Below are 19,841 nucleotides of genomic sequence, written 5' to 3' on the forward strand. Positions count from 1 at the left end.
AGATACATCATTTTTCACACAATGCTTTTCTTTCCAAACTTTTGCTAGTGTCAACTGCATTTCTTTTTAAAAGACAGAATTTCAATCTCAAACCGTTAAATTTACCTTCATATACAAGTTCAGAATGGACAATTTTAGAAATAGTTTTTTTTTAAAACTACGTACGCACTTTAGGATAGTGAAGGATATTCAATTGTGGAAAATGGCCAATGTCAGGTGACAAAATATTTGTAATGGAATTTTTTCAATAATGCTTTTTGAGCACCACTCACATGGGAGTGCTATTTAAAGCTGCACCCACGCACTATGTTTCATTCAGAGTAAATATTTGTACCTTGCCTTAGCATTTGCACCAACTACTCGCAGTTTACTGACCATCACTAGAGACAAGAAATACAGCTTTTGTTATTAAGGCATTAAAGGGAACATTCAATATTAAACTTATTAGTGTGAGTCACAGTTCCACTTCCAAATGTTTTTTTTTAAATGCTGACTCTATAACTCAAACCCCTCCACCAATTTACCTGTAAACTTCTACTTGGTAATCTTTTTTTTCCTAAACAGGACCCAGAGGTTTTGCTTTAAGTGTGACAGAAAAAAAACATAACAGAAAGCTCTAGATGTCAGTTAAAATTAATTTGCATAAGCATAATCATAAATTTAATCCGAATGAACAAACACTGACACTATTACAAAATAATTTTCTCTCTTCCCTCCAGTTTAGACATACTTTTTGATTTAATTGAGATAATTTAGTGTGGTTTTAACACAGCTGAAATGTATTTTGAGTCCAAAACTAAAAGCATTTGAATGAGGGTGGCCTCTTATTTGATTGAAAGAAACCTCCAGAGAATGTGTTAAAATTTTAAAGGATATTTAATAACTATATTGCTGCATATTCACTAAATCATTTTGGTAAATATTACTGAATATTTGTTATTAAAAGGCCAACAGATGGCTGCTCATCTAAGAAAATATGTACCATTGGAACAGTATTCAAGCAAATAAAATGTTCGTTATTTTGAGCAAATAACAAGCATATCTCATGAATAAGACCCAACTTGTGCAAGTTAGATCTTCAATCAGCTAGAAAAGAAATAACAACAAACACAAATATTAGCTAAGATTTACAATTAAATGTCCCTAATCCTGCTGTGCTGGAATAGTCAACTTATTTTGATTTAAGTACATATAGCAGCAATATCTCCTGATCAGAAAGCCCATTCCAAACAGCTTACAAATTTCATCAAGAATGCCATTGAATATTTCCACATTATTAATGCAGACAATCCTCAGATCATCTTCCAATGATAATCAATTAAAAAATTACAACATGCCAAAATGAATCAAAGAGAAATCAACTGTATTTACTGGTGAGCACCAGAACTGAATATTTTAGAATGTTCAGTTCACATCAAGAATATTTGGTGCATTATTTGCACAGTGATACACTATGAATATCTAAAGGAAATAGAAAAACAAAGAAAAACCTCAAACACAGCAGGCCAGGCAGCATCTCTAGGAAGAGGTACAGTTGACATTTTGGACCGAGACCCTTCGTCAGGACTAAATGAAAGAAGAGCTAGTAAGAGATTTGAAAGTGGGAGGGGGAGGGGGTTCCCCATCTGTAATTTCTTTGGCTCTTCAACTTTTCGACCACATTTTGACTCAGACTCGCCTATCATTTTGGATCTCCCCCTCCCACTTTCAAATCGCTTACTAGCTCTTCTTTCAGTTAGTCCTGACGAAGGGTCTCGGCCCGAAACGTCGACTGTACCTCTTCCTAGAGATGCTGCCTGGCCTGTTGCATTCACCAGCAACTTTGGTGTGTGTCGCTTGAATTTCCAGCATCTGCAGAATTCCTCGTGTTTGCGTTTTTAAAAACCTCAGGATGAGGTTTTTCTTTTCAGGGCATCAGAATGTCCTCCTTCCCTCAAAGAATGGGGTTTCCCTTCCTCTGCCACTGATGCTGCCCTCATCCACATCTCCTCTATTTCCCAGACATCCACAGTCACCCCATCTTCCCAGCACCTTAACAAGGATAGAATTCCTCTTGTCCTCAGCTACCATCCCATGAGCCTCCGCACCCAACACATCATTCTCCACAACTTCCGCCATCTTCGAAAGGACCCTACCACCGACCACATCTTTACCTCCCCACTGCCCCCGCTCCACTTTCCGCAGGGATTGTTCCATGATTCTCGGGTCCATTCATTCCTCCAGGCATTTATCCCTGCAAATGGCATGTGCTACACACCTATCCGTATACCCCCTTCCTCACTTACATTCAGGGCCCAAACAGTGCTTCCAGGTAACATTTCACCTGCAAATCTGTTGGGATCGTCTGCTGCAGCTAGTGCTCCCAATGCACTCCAACCTGATGGCACGTACATCAATTTCTCCAACTTTCGGCAATTATTACCCCTCCCCTTTTCTTTATTTCCCCACACTGGCTTCTTGCCTCTTCCCCCCACCTGCCTACACCTCCCCCTGGTGTTCCTCCTCCCTTTCTCTCATGATCCACTCTCCTCTACTATCATATTCCTTCTTCTCCAGCGCTTTGCCTTTTCCACTTATCACCTCCCAGATTCTTACTTCGTTCAACACCCCCCCAACTCTCCCACCCACCTGGCTTCAGCTATCACCTTCTAGATCGCTCTTTTTCCGCTCCCCCAACTTCTTATTCTGGTATCTTCCCCCTTCCTGACAAAGAGTCTCAGCCAGAAACATTGATTGATTATTTACTTCCATAGATGCTGCCTGACCCACTGAGTTCCTCCAGCATTTTGTGTGTGTTGCTCTGGACTTCCAGCATTGGCAGAATTTCTTGTGTTTACTCAAACATCCTGACTGTTTGGCATCTGGTGCTCCTCATGATATTTGCTGTACCTCCTGTCCATTTGCCAGGGCCTAGTTCATGCACTCTCTTCAAATGAAAATGAAGGAACCTTCCTTTTGAGCGTACTGAGAACCCTTTAATATTACTGGGTTCATTGGAATCTTCTTTTACTGCACATCTTTTAAAACAGAGAGATATGGACTGTAGGCAGGCAGATGTGATTAGTTTAGATCAGTGAATCCTAAACTGAGCGGTATTGTGACCCCCCAGGGCAGTGGGAGTCTAAGGGGGCAATAAAGATAAAGGGGGCACTGGTGGAGTGCTCAGTAGCAAGGGGCGGTGGCAGCTAAGGGATTACAAATTTAATTTCAGAACTGAATTATATAATAAAAGCTTTTGATCCTTAGTGCCTCGTAATTGATTACAGTGACCACTTAATCACCTTTTCTCTTGCTAGCCACCATTCTCCGAGACTCTGTTCAAAGTGTGTTATAGTTACTGAAAAGCAATGTAATGATTCACTGTTTAGCATATCATGAAGAAATCATGTTATTTCTGAGCCCACCCATGTATTTTTGCCATTCACTACTCTAGGCGCTGTTAGTTGGTACAGCTCTCATACTCTCAGCACGCAGTAACAATTCCTGTGAACTTGAGTGTGGCATTCAATGGGGTAAAGTTTAGAATCTGCCCTTTCAAGTGGTCTAGACCATATTTCTCTAGCTGACAGCCTAACCAAGGTATTGCTGCTCTATTTTATGTGTCTTCAGGTACAGAATGAATGAATGAATGAAAGAAAGAAAAAAAATTATTGCGGTCAGTACAAACATAACAAAAAGCATAATTTTCAACGATGATTTCGTAGGACAAAATTACAACAACAAAAAAATAGATATTCTTTAAAACAGACTGAAAGGGTGTAGGCTGAAGCTACAGCTTATTACGCCTACCCCTCCAAGTATCATTTATTTACATTACTCCCATTCATTTTAAATCACGTATTTTATATTTGTTTATTAAATTATTTTTAAATGATTTTTATACTTGTTAAGTGTGGTACGTTTTTAAATTCTCACTACAACTGTTCCATAGATTCACCCCTCTGACTGAAATACAATGATTTTTTTTTTACATTTGTTTTTATCCTTTGTTTTTGAAATATACATGTTCCTCTCAAATCATGTTGACTTCCTCTCATTTTAAATAACCTTTGGATACTTTGTGGTAGCTGTCCATTTTTTACTTTATACATAATTTGTATTATTTTAAAATCTACGAAATCTCTGAATTTTATAGTGTTTTGTTGAATAACTAGTGGATTGGTTGGCTCATAATAACTTGTCTTATTTACAATTCGTATGACTTTCTTTTGGAGTAGAATTAGGTTTTGCCTAAGCTATTATGACATTATAACTTTCCCCTTAATTGATTGCAGCACTTAAGGTTGGACTTAAACAATAAGCAATTGACCATGATTGCTAATTCATAACAAAAATGGCAAGCAGCAGACCAAATGGAGAAGAAAGTGTAGACAGTACAGTGTGGTGTATTTGAAATATGGATTTATACCAGCATCAAGCAACCAACAGCAGCCAACCTGTCTGTTTTTCAAATCAGGCTCCTTGAATATTTGAAGAGAATACACTCTAATAACGCAAACCAGAACTTGGCTTATCTTCAGAAGTGGAAAACACTTAAAAATATATTTGCCAGCACTTCACAACGAAGTAGTGATTATGAAAAAAATGTTTTGTGAGATTTTATAACATTTCATTGTTCATTACTGAATCTGGAAAGCCCCGTACAAGTGAAGAAGTACTAATTCTGCCAGCACTGAGGGAGATTCTGAGTACAGTTTTACATAAGTAACCAGACCAAATAATGAAAGTAGTTCCACTCCACAACAACTCTGTTCAAAGACGAATAGTTGAAATGTCTGAGATTGTGGAAGTACATTGTAAAACATACTTTAGACAACAGAATTTGCTCTGCAGTTGGATGAGTCAACTTTGCCAAGCAATGAATCTTTGCTTCTTGGTTATGTTCACTTCATAATATATGAAAGTTTAGTTCAAGAGCTGTTACTTGCAAGGGGACTAGAAACAGATCCGAAGGGGGAGTCAATATTTTGAGTTATTGAGCAATTTTTCAAAGGACATTCTGCTCACCAACATTCTTGCTTGTGTGACAGATGGGGCACCATCAATGACAGGACACCACCATAGGGTTATTACTTTCTTTAAAAAAAAGTGTACCTAACATATTTATCATTCAGTGGAATTCACAGACAACATCTTGTCACAAAAATCTAACTGATCAGCTGCAAAATCCATTAAATACAGTTATCACAGTGAAATAAAGTTAAAACTGGTCGGTAGTATTGTGACATCTACACCAGACTTTAAAACAAGAGGCTCCAGGTTCAAATCTGGCCAGCTTTTCATCTATGCTGGGTTGAGCGTTGAGCAACTCGGACTCGTAAAAAAACAGACAAAAATCCTAAAAAAAAAAAAAGCAAGGTTGCCATCCAACGCGTCACAAGATGTGGAAAGGAACAACAACTACAACAACAAATAAAACGAAGTCCCATTCTCTCAATTCTTAACTACTTCAAGAGCTTTGTATTGAGAATGATGAACAGTTTGAAAGCTTGCTGTTGCACACAGAAGTCAGATGACTCTCAAAAGGAAACTGAAACACTTTCATGTGGTTTTTGAGACTATGCTAAATTTCTTTGAAGACTTGAATGCTTCAATCAGTTATCAACTCAAGAATATGATGCATGACATTGCTTATTTGTCAGAATTATTTGCAAAGATCAATGAAATCCATCTTCAATTACAAGTAGATTATTTGAATCTTATCAGAGTCAAATTAGTCGTCTCCACATTTCTGTCCAAGATACCCTATTTAAGTGCAACATTGGCCATCGCAACCTTTTCCAATTTCCGAGCCTCTCTGAGTTAAAAGAGAAAGAAAGGACACTAAATGATAATCTTCAAGAATAGTGTGCCCACCTGGGTGAGCTACAAAAATACATGTCACAGATATTTGGGGATCTTCTTTAGATCCAGACTGGGTAATCAATCTATTCCTGAACACTTGCAATGAGAAATTAACAGGAAGGATGGAGGAAGAACTACCCTACTACAAAATCACTAAGCTGAAGCTGAGGTTCAGAAAAATCATATCAAGACTTCTGGTTGCAGAAAGAAATCTCTGAGCACTATCCTATACTGTGAAAAAAGGTCAAGATGTTCTTTATTGACTTTCCAACATCATACTTAGTGGAACATAGTTTCAGCTCGTCACCCAACTTCTTTCAGAGCAATGAAAAGTCTGCAAATTACTGAACAAGAGGATCTACTTAGTGGAGCATGGTTTCATCTCAAGTCACCCAACTTCGTTCAGAGCAACAAAAAAGTCTTCAAATTACTGAACGAGAGGATCTGAGACTCCCACCGAGTGACATTCAGCCTGATGTTGAGAAGATGATAACAGTGCACCAAGCCCATCCATCTCATTGAAAGGTAAAAAAGCAATGAAGTACTGAGTAGTTGCAATACTAACATACACTCTAAAATTGTTGATGAAAATTATTTTACTGTAATTAAAGTAATGCATTTGTAGCTTTAAGTATATTTGAATAAGTTTTGCAATTGTTTGTCACTACTTTGAATATGCAATTCCTACTTTCTTTCACTGTATACCATAAATCAAAATTCTTGATAGTTTTATTGTAATGGCCAGAAAGGGGGGGGGGGTGCTGGGGGTGTGGTCTTGGAGCGAAGTGGGTGGTAACCCAAAGAAGTCTGGGAACCACTGGTTGAGATTGATAGGACAGTTGGTACAGACATGGTGGACTGAAAGGGCGTCTTCCTGTATTGTGCTGTTCTATGTTCTACATTCTCCACATTATTCAGATTCATTGAGTATCAAGTTGCAGACTCAGGTTACTACACTTATGAAGGTAATTAATGTTCTTCCAAACCTCCAAATTCCTCTCAATAAGAAAATACTATCAAGTACAAACTTGGATTGTTAGAGCTGCAAAATAATTGATTATCAACAAACATAAGCAAATGAAATATAGAAATTAGAAAAAAAAAACTCATGAATCATACTATCTATTTGACCAAATTTTGATTTAAAAATACAAGATACACAAGCAGGGATTAATGGCATTAAAATTGAGAAGATAATTTCATGGCTGAGCAAGCACTGGCACATATCCAATGATTTCAAGTGCTGACATTTCTAAGTCACTCATAAAAAAGTACTAATGGACAGAAAAGAGGTTAAGCATGAGATTGATTCTGAACCTTTACCTGTTCCTCAAAGCATTCAGTAAATGATAGTTAAAAATAATGATAATCTACGTGGAATCACTGGCAACTGTAAAAAACACTAAAAACTCAAAGCCAATCTCAAAAATAAACAACTGATTCTTAGTCTTGGTACCAATACAAATATAAGAGTGTCACTTCCAGTGCTTCCAGTATGATGACAGAAATATTAGGTACGTAAACAGTCAATAGGGAACATTATATTTTAGCTATTGTGATTATTAAAAAAGGAAAGATGACCATGACAGCAATAGATCTGTTCCTCTGCTGATGAAATAGCCCAACAATAAAAATCACATAAAAATGAAATCTCCGTATGGATTACTCTAGCCTCAAACTTCTCAACTTTAATTCAGTTCAGAAAAACACGATCACTTACCACTTCGATACCTTGGAAATTAAGCTGTCCTCACTGTTACACAAATGCACAGTCATCCCATCCTCTGAAGTCTAACATGGCACACGATTTAGTCCACATTTATTCTTTTCCAGGTTAATAAACTGCACACACTATCAGTGTCTCATTCTAGTGCCTCCAACTGGCAATACAATCTCTGATATCTATTCCACAGTGTACACTACGTTTCGGCTGGTGGTTTGTGAAACAGAATGAAGACATCAAAAGATAAATGTATAAGGGGGATAGGATAGCAAGTAAAAATGGAAAATTATTTAACAGTATAAATACTGAGAAATGATGGGATCTAAGCAGTGGTGGTAATGGATGGTAGTTCATAGAAACTGGCATCTGGTTGATAAGGGGTATAATTGTCAAAGAGCTCAATACCTTAGGGTGTGTGCAAAGGCAGTCTGTAGTGAGACTCCCAGCAAGAGAGGCTGATAATAGGGCAAAATTGCAGGCAACAGAATGAGTTGCAATGTAAAAGGCAGACAAAATCGAAAAAGGTGAATACAAGATTGAAGGTGTTATATCTGAATGCACACAGTATATGGAAAAATGTAGATGAACTTGTATCACAGTTACAGATGACATGTATGATGGTGCAGGCATTGCTGAATCACGGCTGAAAGAAGATTACAGCTGGGAGCTTAATGTCCAAGGATACACATTGTATCGAAAGGACAGGTAGGTAAGCAGAGAGTGTGGTGTTGACCGTTGGTAAAAATGAAATCAAATCATTAGAAAGAGGTGACATAGGGTCAAAAGGTGTGAATAGAGCTACGGAACTGCAAGGATAAACAAAAGACCCTGATGGGAGTTGTATACAAACCCCCAAACAGTAGGAAGGATGTGATCCTACAAATTACAACAGGAAATAGAAAATGCATGCCAAAAGGGCAATGTTACAAAAGTCATGGGGGATTTCAACATGTAGGTCGATTGGGAAAATCAGGTTTGTGCTGGATCCCAAAAAGGAGAATTTCTAGAATGTCTATGAAATGGTTTTTTAGAGCAGCTTGTGGTTGAGCCTACTAGGGGATCAGCTATTCTGGATTAGATGTTGTGCAATGAACCAGAATTGATTAGAGAGCTTAAGGTAAAGGAACCCTTAGGGGCAGTAATCATAATATGAAAGAATTCACCCTGAAATTTGAGAAGGAGAAGATAAAGTCAGATGTATCAGTATTACAGCAGAGTAAAGCAAATTACAGAGGCATGAGAGAGGAGTCAGCCAGAAATTATTGGAAAGGAACATTTGCAGGGTTGATTGCATAGCACCAATGGCTGGAATTTCCGGAAACAATTCGAAAGGCACAGGATAAATACATCCCAAAGAGGAATAAGTGTTCTAAAGGCAAGATGACACAACCATGGCTAATAAAAGCAAAAGAAAGCAAAAACTAAAGGGGAGTTAGAGGGCTGGGAAGCTTTTAAAATCCAACAGAAGGTAATGAAAAAAAGTCATTAAAGGAGGTAAAGATGGAATACGAAAGTAAGCTAGCTAATAACAGGAGGTTCACGAAAATGGTTCCAGGATTGAGTGACTTGTCATATGAAGAGCATTTGATGGCTCTGGGCCTGTATTCACAAGAATTTAGAAGAATGAGGGGTGACCTCATTGAAACCTATTGAATGGTGAAAGACCTTGATAGAGTGGATGTGGAAAGGATGTTTCCTATGGTGCGAGAGTCGAAGACCAGAGCACACAGCCTCAGAATAGAGGGGCGTCCTTTTAGAACAAAGACAAGGAGGAATTTCTTTAGCCAGAGAGAGATGAATCTGTGGAATTCTTTGCCACAAGCAGCTGTGGAGGCCAAGCCTTTATGTGTATGTACAGCAGAAGTTCATAGGTTCTCAATTAGTCAGGGCTTGAAGGGATACAGAAGAGAAGGCAGGAGATTGGGGCTGAGAGGGAAAATAGATCAGCCACAATAAGATGGCAGAACAGACTCGATGGACCAAATGGCCTAATTCTGCTCCTATATCTTATGGTCTTGCAGTGATGCAGAAGGTAGAGAAAATGATGAGGCAGAGCAAGTATCATGGCAAAAACACTATATTGTCTACATTAAAATGGGACAACACATCTCCAAGCGTAAGAGTTGAAGCACAATTCCTTGCACAAAGCTTCTTGCAACCCAAACGAACCCATAGTACACAAAGATGAAGTAGAAAAATGCCAAGAAAATGAACCAGTAGATTCCAAAAGGGAGGTGATGTTTGATGAGCATTAGTTTCCTTTTTATAATTTAATATGCAGAAAAAGGAATTTCAGTAGATACAACACAATTTTCAGTTCCAAAGCTTGCAGTAAGTTATAGAACTTTGGATTTGCCCAACATATCCAAGCTGTTAATTATGCACCCATGACTCTGCCCAAAATTATCTAGCCAACACCACCAAACTCATCAGGGAAGAGGGTTGGGATAGGAATGATGGACAAGAGGCGTGGTGTGGAAATCAAGCATGTGTAACAGATGCAAAGCATGTGAACATGATATCAAATTGGAGGAGGAGAAAGAGGGTAGGGAGCAGAAGTATGAAAAAATATACATCCAGAAGGAAAATGGAAACAAGAGCTTGTGCACCACAGTTGAAGAGGGTGCAGTAGGGAGTTGAAAGCAGCACACACCTGAAAGACAGCAAGCACATGCATAAGACAAGAATGTGAGTGTACATGCAATGCAAGCAGAATAAAATGCACTGATATGAATGTACATGTGTACAGATGTAGACAATCACAAACAAAATACTAAATTAAACCATTGTGTTTCGTTCATTGTTTGATACTATGCAATATATATCTATTCGAGTTTGCATATCATCAATACAAATTTTTCAGTGTTCAAAGAATAAAGCAAAGAAAATAACACTGAAAGCAAAAACGTTTACAACAAAAATTGATGTTTGTAAAATAATGAAATATCACTCCAAAAAATGTGTGACAGTGCATTTCTTTTATTTTTTGAGATAATAATGTGAGAACCAATAACTTTACATACCTTTTGTCATGACTTCCACTCAGTAATAAATTGCTAGGATAATATTTATTAGGAGGCAATCATGATTAGAGAATAAAAATGAAGTTCTATTTTAAATTGCCAACATCGTAAGTATGCTGACTACTTACAAAGGATATGTAAAGAATTAATTAATTCTGCTGTATGTCTATCCATGCTCACCATTAGCTATCACCCCACTAACTATTTTTGACAACTGCAACTGAAATGATTCCCCTGAACAGTTTCAGATAATTTCCTCCAGTACCTTGCAATATTCTGGTACAGCAAAAGACAAATTATGCAAACTAGAAACAAAAATAAACACAAAAATAGACATTAAAAACAACATCTTTCAGGTTAGATTTTAAATTTCATGGATATAAGCCGAATATTATCAAGCTTTTCCAGTTCACAGGAAGAGTCACTGACGAACTCAATCTTCACTTTTTTTTTGCCAACACCGACAACAGCTTGAACTGCTGAGTGTTTCCTTCAATGATGTTCTCCCAAGAATTATTCTTCAATCATCTCCAAACACAAATCAATGCTATGCCTGTTTCATTTTTGCTTGCAGGGCATTGATGCCAAACTAATTGCCATATGTGTACTTCAAAAGTAATTAATTGCAAGGTACTGTGGAACTTCTGACGTTATGAACAAAGTAATACAATGTAATGCAAGTGTTTCCTTTTGCAATACGCTGTTTCTACACTGAACAATTAGGAGTAAGCAACCTTAGTCATACAATGTTTTTGTTTTAAAGTTGAGACCATAACAAATCAATAGCCCTGCCCTTTCCCTTAGCAAATCAGGCCTACCAGAATCTGCACTACTCAGTTGTGACAATTTAGACAACAGTCTATGTATAGTAAAAGTTTTCTCTGATAATGCTGCAGAGGAATAAAATTAATAAAGATTTACTGACCTAAATGGGAATGCGCCATGAGGTCAGCTAGTGAAGCAGTAGGTTTCCCTCCTACATGTGATGAGGTGGACGATGCAGAGGATGAGGTGGAGGAGCTCTGGATAACCTTGTTAAGCCAGTGCTCAACGTTCAAATGGCCCTGCTTTGGAGTGGACGTGATCCGGCCCTGACGACGGAGTGAGCCCTCATCTTCTGATGCTGAGGATGTGTCTGCATTCAATATAATACTAACATTAGGACAGTGTAGTCGCTATTCTGTTAAACTCAGTAACACAGCCTCATAGGGTGCATATTACACAAAACGGACAAAGGATTTGCAGGACACGATTTGCATCCCACAAGTAGCCTGACTTAATAAATGTTAATAAGAAAGTTATTTTTAATTCTCAGATTCTTATTAAGAATAGTCTTTATTTTACACATCACACAAGCAACATAACATAAAAACTAGATATAAATAATTATTTGAGTACAAACTTTGAGGTATTACATCATATTTACAAGGAATTTAATTTCCAACCTTATACCCTCTGTTGTAACCCTCTGATGCTATCGGTAAGTGCTAAGAATGAGAACTAAACCATACTTTTGAGTTTCATTTCTATGCTGCTCCATTCAAAGATTCTCAACTCTAGTTTATCAAAACTCTATTTACCCATTTAGTTTTTTAAACTAATTTCAAACACCACAAAAAGAGGCTTTTTATATATAATTTTCCACTTATGTTAATCTGCACTATTCTTCTAGCTTCATAATTCTTCTATTCAAATTGAAAAATGGTGCATTTAAATAACATGAATATAGGTTGATAGCAACCTGATAGGATTGACAAAGATAATTGGTTGAAGAGCAAAATCAAGAGCGGAAGTAAACAAGTTACAATGAGGTTTTCAGCTGTTGCCAAACTGATCAGCTGATCCCTCTATCTTTTATGGTCTATATAAATGACTTGGATGGAACAGCAGACAGTGATGTTTCCACATTTGCTGATGATTCAAAGCCAGGTAGATGAGCAAGCTCTCAGAATGGAAAGCAAGCCGCCTGTAAAAGGGATATAGTGAGCAAATTGGCAAGTTATAATGTGAGATTAGTAATATGAATCAGATTATTTTTTATGATTAGGAAGTTGGATCATAACTTGTGGTACACAGTGGGACCTGGGATTGCTGAAATTCAAAATACAGCAAGTTAATATGCAAATATCATAGTGCATAATACATTTAAAAGGGATGAAGTTCAAGAGTAAGGTAGTCACGCGAAAGCTGCAAAGGGCTTTGGTAAGCTCACATCAGTAAACCCACTACACTTTGCACATGTCCTTAAATACTTGGCTCAGAGCAGTGCAATGCTGATTCACTAGGTCAATCACAGGAACAAGGGGAGTGTCCTCTTTGAGTAGGATACACCAATGTTCATTGAAGCTTAGAAGAACAAGAAATGACCACTGAAACAAGTGAGATTTTAAAGGAAAATGACAACGGTCTATCACTTCTGGCTGCAAGTTTTGGAAATAAGTATCAATTATGGTCTATTAATTGTACCTTGGCTTTACCACTTCAGAAGCAGCACTGATATTGTTGTACAGAATGACCAAAATATTTTGTACATGACAAGCCCAACAAACATGATTCATCACTGCTATCCCAATGAATCAAGATAGCAAAGGATGGTGGGTGACGAGTGCAAAAAGCAGGGCTTTTTTTTTTAAGTTAGATATAGGCTGGATGGTTGTTTCCATTTGTCAGGAAACAGATTACAGTTAAAACAGCTGAGATTGAAGAGGTGTTTGGCCAGGGGCTGTGGGTGGCAGGGTCAGAGTATGATGGAGAGTTGGAGATCAGAGGTGGCATGGCAGAATGGTGAGGGTTTTGTTTCCTCTAGCACAAAGTCCTAACGATAAGGTTAAGTCTCCTGATAAAGAATTGGTCATCTTGGACTGAGATGAGGACAAATTCTTATTGCTCAGTCACAAACCTTTTGAATCCTCTACCCTATGGTGTTGTAGATTCACAAGCATCGAGTCTATTAAGGCTAAAGCAAAGACTTTTGGACACTAAGTGAACCACATGATGTAGGTTTGGCAAGAATACAAACTAAGTAAATTATCAGGTATGATCCAGCTAAAGAGGAAGTTTAAGTGGACATATCTGCTTCTACTTGCACTCATTTAACATTTATTTTTAAGATAGTAACTTGACCAGAGATGCAATTGATAATAGAAAAACTGTATAATACAAAAACTACACTGCATAATATACTTCATCCTTTATATAAATTTCACCATGATCCAATTTTAACATTAAAACATCAAACCCCAAAACATATTCATGCCACATGTTTAAATGGGGAAAGAATTCAAAGTTCTGAGATGCAACAGGACTTGGGAGTCCTTGTACAGGATACCCTTAAAGTTAACCTCCAGGTTGAGTCAGTAGTGAAGAAGGCGAATGCAATGTTGGCATTCATTTCTAGAGGAATAGAGTATAGGAGCAGAGATGTGATGTTGAGGCTCTATAAGGCACTGGTCAGACCTCACTTGGAGTACTGTGGGCAGTTTTGGTCTCCTTATTTAAGAAAGGATGTGCTGACATTGGAGAGGGTACAGAGAAGATTCACTAGAATGATTCCGGGAATGAGAGGGTTAACATATGAGGAACGTTTGTCCGCTCTTGGACTGTATTCCTTGGAGTTTACAAGAATGAGGGGAGACCTTATAGAAACATTTCGAATGCTGAAAGGCATGGACAGAGTGGATGTGGCAAAGTCGTTTCCCATGATGGGGGAGTCTAGTACAAGACGGCATGACTTAAGGATTGAAGGGCGCCCATTCAGATCAGAAATGCGAAGAAATTTTTTTAGTCAGAGGGTGGTGAATCTATGGAATTTGTTGCCACTGGCAGCAGTGGAGGCCAAGTCATTGGGTGTATTTAAGGCAGAGATTGATAGGTATCTGAGTAGCCAGGGCATCAAAGGTTATGGTGAGAAGGCGGGGGAGTGGGACTAAATAGGAGAATGGATCAGCTCATGATAAAATGGTGGAGCAGACTTGATGGGCCGAATGGCCTGCTTCTGCTCCTTTGTCTTATGGTCTTATGTGTAAAAAGTAAACATTTTATTTTACTTTGAGTTTCTAACTTCAAACATACTTGCATGGATTTTGGATTAATAGACTAATGACTGTTGTTAACTACTGCAATTCTATTCTGCAATGTTATTTCCAAGTTCTGAGCAAGATCAAAGACTGACGATGGACAACAATGAAGAAAACTGTGGCTGTGTTTCCTCGAGCTCCAGATTTTTAATCAATTCTAAAATTTGCTTATTGTTGACCCCATTTAGGTTCAATACTAACAAATGAAAATTACATCATTACTAAACTAAGTTTTGGATTTGATATATGCTAATCCATCTGTTTCTATCTTGTGTGCAATATACTTTGGTTTCAACACTAACTGATATGGGCAATATTTGCTCTTCTAACACATTAGGTGCTTTATTGATTAAATAACAGGATTCTTGCAAATATCTGGGAGGGGAGAGAAGATGGCGGCGCTACGACAGCATGCGCGACCACTTCAGTGATGAATATCTGTTATCTGTCAAGTAGGGGACGTGCACAATTCTGATTTGATGGAGACAGACGTGAGAGCACAGGGGAACATCTGGAAAACTTCTGAAATGTCTGCTTTGCTACTGCTGCTACTGTGTGGTAACAGGAATCTCCGGAGCTGAAGGCCCCGAAATCCTCGGCTTTGCGTGTTTCAGCGGCCGGGGAGAGGTCAAAGGCACTTGGCAGAGGATGGCGCTCGGGAGGCTGTATCGGAGAGGCTGCTCGGAAGCTTGGAGTTTTCGGACGGATGGACTCGGTCAGCTGCTTCCAAGGTATCGGCAAGTTGACAGTGCCTGGAGGTTTATGGCAGAGAGTTTCTCCCTTTTGCCACCTGCTATCGGGGACTCGGGAGTCGATCGATTCGGGACTTTAAGACTTTTTTTTTACTGTGCCTATGGTCTGTTCTTTATCAAATTATGGTATTGCTTTGCACTGTTGTAACTATATGTTATAATTATGTGGTTCTGTCAGTGTTAGTCTTTGGTCTGTTTTGTTTTCTGTGGTATCACTCCGGAGAAACATTGTATCATTTCTTAATGCATGTATGCATTTCTAAATGACAATAAAAGAGGACTGAGTGTTCTAATAATCTAAATACTCAAATATAAAAATCAAAATCTGCAGATGCTGGCGACCTGGAAAGAAAACAGAAAATGATAGAAACAATCAGCAAATCATGTAGCATCTATGTCAATATAAAGAGTTACTGTTTAAGAACTGGGAAAGAGGAAAAAAGATGGCAATTTGTTAAAGAGGAGGTAATGGATAGAATAAAGGAAATATTTCTGATAGGATGAAACCAAGGGATATATTGGCAATACAAGAAATTGCGGATGCCAGAATCTGAAGTAACAAATAAGATGCTGACTCAGTGGGTCAGGCAACTACAGAAAAAGTGGACAGTTGGTGTGTTGGATCAAGACTCTTCATCTGGACTGGAAGCAGCACCTATGCAGTTGTCAGTCCACGTGACAGGTTGTGACTTGAAACATCAAATGCCAGCTCCGTGCCTTAGACCCATTCAGTTCCTCCAGCATCTTGTGTTACTCCAGTAAATACATTGTTGAGACTGGGTAACCAGTTGCAGAGCACAGGAATTCAGTCTGCAGAGCAACTCATGGCTCCTTGTTGCTTCCCTTTTTAATTCTCCATCCCACTCTCAGTTCAATTTGTCTTGGCATCCTATTTTGTTTCCCAACGTAAGCTTGAGGAATAGCACCTCATCTTCTACCAGGGCACATTACTGCCCTCCAGATTAAATTTTAAGGTAACTTACTTTCTCTGCCTTTCATTTTTGCTGAAAGTCCCTACTTTGTCATTATGGCTCAGTTTTTCACTAACCTTACCAGCTATGGAAAAGAAGAGATCTTCATCTGGAAACGGCTCTCTTTATAATTGACCAAGAAGATATAATGTTTGCATTCTGTTTGAGGCATCACATCATATGCTTCATCATAGAAAAGTAGATTCTCCAGAATGAAATGAGGAATCATAAGGGTTAACAAATAGATAGCTTCCAAAAATTTGGTGCTTTTTTTTCTCCTTGTGTTCCCAAAATTGCAAGGTTATCTAATAAAGTTACTTCCTATAATTAAATGACCTGATAAAGTAGATTGAGAAAAACTATCTAATTGGTAAATCCTGATTTTTGACCTTCAGTGAAATTATAGATGATTAATTCAGAAAGCTCAGTGGAAATGGAGAACTTGCTGCCACAAAACTCCATTGAGGAAGGCCATTTGGAATTTTTGTATGAGAGTCAACAGATGAGAAAGAAAATTGGGTAAATGGAATGGAAATACAGATTAGTTGTGAAATAATTGATCTGCAGAACAGGCTCAAGTTGTTTAGTTGCTTATATTTATGAAACTGCAGACTGATGTTAAAATATGGTTTTCAAATTAATTTATTTCAAAAAAGATAGTTACACTTTTTCCAGAACGATTCAAAGTACAAATACCCTTTATGGGATATACAGTGTTTACAAAAAGTATTCACCCCCCCCCCCCCCGCCGAAGTATTCATGTTTTACAACATTGAATCACAGAGGATTTAATTAGTTTTTTTTGACACTGATGAACAGAAAAGGACTCTTATGTCAAAGTGAAAAAGATTTCCACAAAGTGATCTAAATTAATCACAAATATAAAACACAAAATAATTGATTGCATAAGTATTCAGCCCCTTTAATATGACACACCAAATCATTATTGGTGCAGCTAACTGGTTTCAGAAGTCACATAATTACTTAAATGTAGATCACCTGTGTACATTCAAGGTACTTCAATTGAGAGTAGTAAAAATACATCTGTATTTGGAAGGTTGAACTACTGGTGACTCAGTATCCTGGCAAGAACTACAGCATGAAGACAAAGAGAAAATCTGCAGATGCTGTAAACCTAAGCAGCACACACAAAATGCTGGAGGAACTCAGACGACCAGGCAGCATCTATGGAAAAGAATACAGTCAACATTTCAGGCCATGAACCTTCATCAGGACTGAAGGGAAGATTTAAACCTCTTCAGGTTAGGCAACCCTGGAAGAGACATCGCAGTATAGTAACCCAGTCACAAACAATAGAAAATCTGCAGATGCAGGAAATCCAAGAGAGACACAAAATGCCGGAGAGCTCCTCCAGCATTTTGTGTGTGTTCCATGAAGACAAAAGAACACTCCAAGCAACTCTACGAAAAGGTTACTGAAAAGCACAAGTCAGAAGATGGTTACAAGAAAGCTTCCAAGTCACTAGCACAGTTAAGTCAATCATCAAGAAATAGAAAGAATATGGCACAACTGTAATCTGCCAAGAGCAGGCTGTCCTCAAAAACTGAGTGACCGTGCAAGAAGGGGACTGGTGAGGGAGGCCACCAAGAGACCTATGACAACTCTGCAGGAGTTACAAGCTTCAGTGGCTCAGATGGGACAGACTGCACTGCTGGAACAAAAACTCATATGAAATCTCAGCTGGAGTTTGCCAGAAGGCATATGGGGACTCTGAAGTCAGCTGAAAGAAGATTCTATGGTCTAATGAAACTAAAATTGACCTTTTTGGTGATCAGAATATGCGAAACACCACACACCATCTCTACTGTGAAGCATGGTGGTGGTTGCATCATGCTGAGGGAATGCGGCACTGCAGCAGGCCCTGGAAGGCTTGTGAAGGAAGAGGGCAAAATGAATGCAGCAAAATACATGGAAATCCTGGAGGAAAACCTGACGCAATCTGCAAGAGAACTGTTATTCGGAAGATTTGTTTTCCAGCAAGACAATGACCCCAAGCACAAGGCCAAAGCTACAAAGGAATGGCTTAAAAGCAACAATGTTAATGTCCTGGTGGCCAAGTCAGCGCCCAGGCCTCAATCCTATTAAGAATTTGTGGCTGAACTTGAAAAGGGCTGTTCATCATGATCCCCATGCAATCTGACAGAGCTTGAGCAGTTTTGTAAAGAAGAATGGGGAAAAATTGCAGTGTTCAGATGTGCAAAGCTGATAAGAAACCTATCCACACACATTCATGGCTATGATTGCTGCCAAAGGTGCATCTACTAAATACCCACTTGAAGGGGGTGAATACTTGTACAATCAATTATTTTGTTTTTCATTTGTGATTAATTTAGATCACTTTGTAGATATTTGTTTTCACTTTGACATGAGTTTTTTTCTGTTGATCAGCGTCAAAAAAAAAAGCCAAATTAAATCCACTGTGATTTGATGTTCTAAAACAATAAAACAGGAAAACTTCCACTAGGAGTGAATACTTTTTATTTTAAATATAGGCACTGTATGTCTTGTATATAGCACATTATTACCAAAAATCCTGCTAAGGCTTCATAGCAATGACAGTGATAAACAAAAGTCATTTTATTTTATTTGCCACCCAGCGAAAGGGAAAACTCAAGCTCCAGTACACTCACGTATATGAACTAACAACAGTGGAATAATCTCCACTGATTACCAAGGGAAGCTGCTCTGCTGTGATATGATGAATTGGGCTGTGACCAGTGTCTTGACACACCAAATAATGAGGACTACAGATACATAGACAGATATTAAGTTTACTATTGGCACATGTACCAAGCTACAGTGAAAAACTGAGGCCTTAGAAGGAAAGCTAAGATTGCTAGCAAGAAGAAATTTCAAATAATAAGGATAAATGAAACGATAGCACAAAGTAGCAAGCTATGTGATGATAACTAAAGTTTGACAGCAAAGGGCAACCTTCCAAGTTACAAAAGGAAAAAGGAAAAAATAATAAAGGCTTTTTATCTGACTGCACATATCACCCATAAAAGTATTAGTAACTGTTAATTAATTGGCATATAGAGAAATGAACTGGCACAATATAATAGACATGACAAAAATTGGTTGTGAAGTGACCAAAGATTGGTGTAAAAGAGACAATTTTCCAGATCGGCATTCTGAGAAAACAAAATGTAATGAGAAAAGTTTAGCTGTATTAGGATGTTAAGGTGAGTTTAGCAATCAGTGATCATAATATAATAAAGTTTTATATAAAAAGTCATGTGATTTGGCTTGCTGTCAGTCAAGGTCTTGTATCAAAGAAAGCGATATACAAATATATGAGGCATAAGTTAACTGTGCTAGACTGAAAAACCACATTGAAAAGGTATGGCAGGATATTAACAATACATAATATTTAATGAATAATATATTGTGCAAGTAATAATATAGGTGAAAATGCACAACAAGAGACA

At 38.1% G+C, this 19,841-nt stretch overlaps 1 protein-coding gene across 2 annotated transcripts in view; it reads right to left on the bottom strand.

Moving 5' to 3' along the window:
- LOC134348396 (disco-interacting protein 2 homolog A-like) overlaps positions 1-19,841 on the bottom strand; it is a 296,806-nt gene that overhangs the window by 120,986 nt on the left and 155,979 nt on the right. For both annotated transcript variants that reach the window (XM_063051696.1, XM_063051695.1), the window contains one exon: positions 11,516-11,725. In XM_063051696.1, coding sequence (XP_062907766.1) covers positions 11,516-11,725 — 210 coding nt within the window. The remainder of the gene's footprint in view (positions 1-11,515; positions 11,726-19,841) is intronic.

This window comes from Mobula hypostoma, chromosome 6 (assembly GCF_963921235.1).
Source record: "Mobula hypostoma chromosome 6, sMobHyp1.1, whole genome shotgun sequence".
Taxonomy (NCBI): domain Eukaryota; kingdom Metazoa; phylum Chordata; class Chondrichthyes; order Myliobatiformes; family Myliobatidae; genus Mobula; species Mobula hypostoma.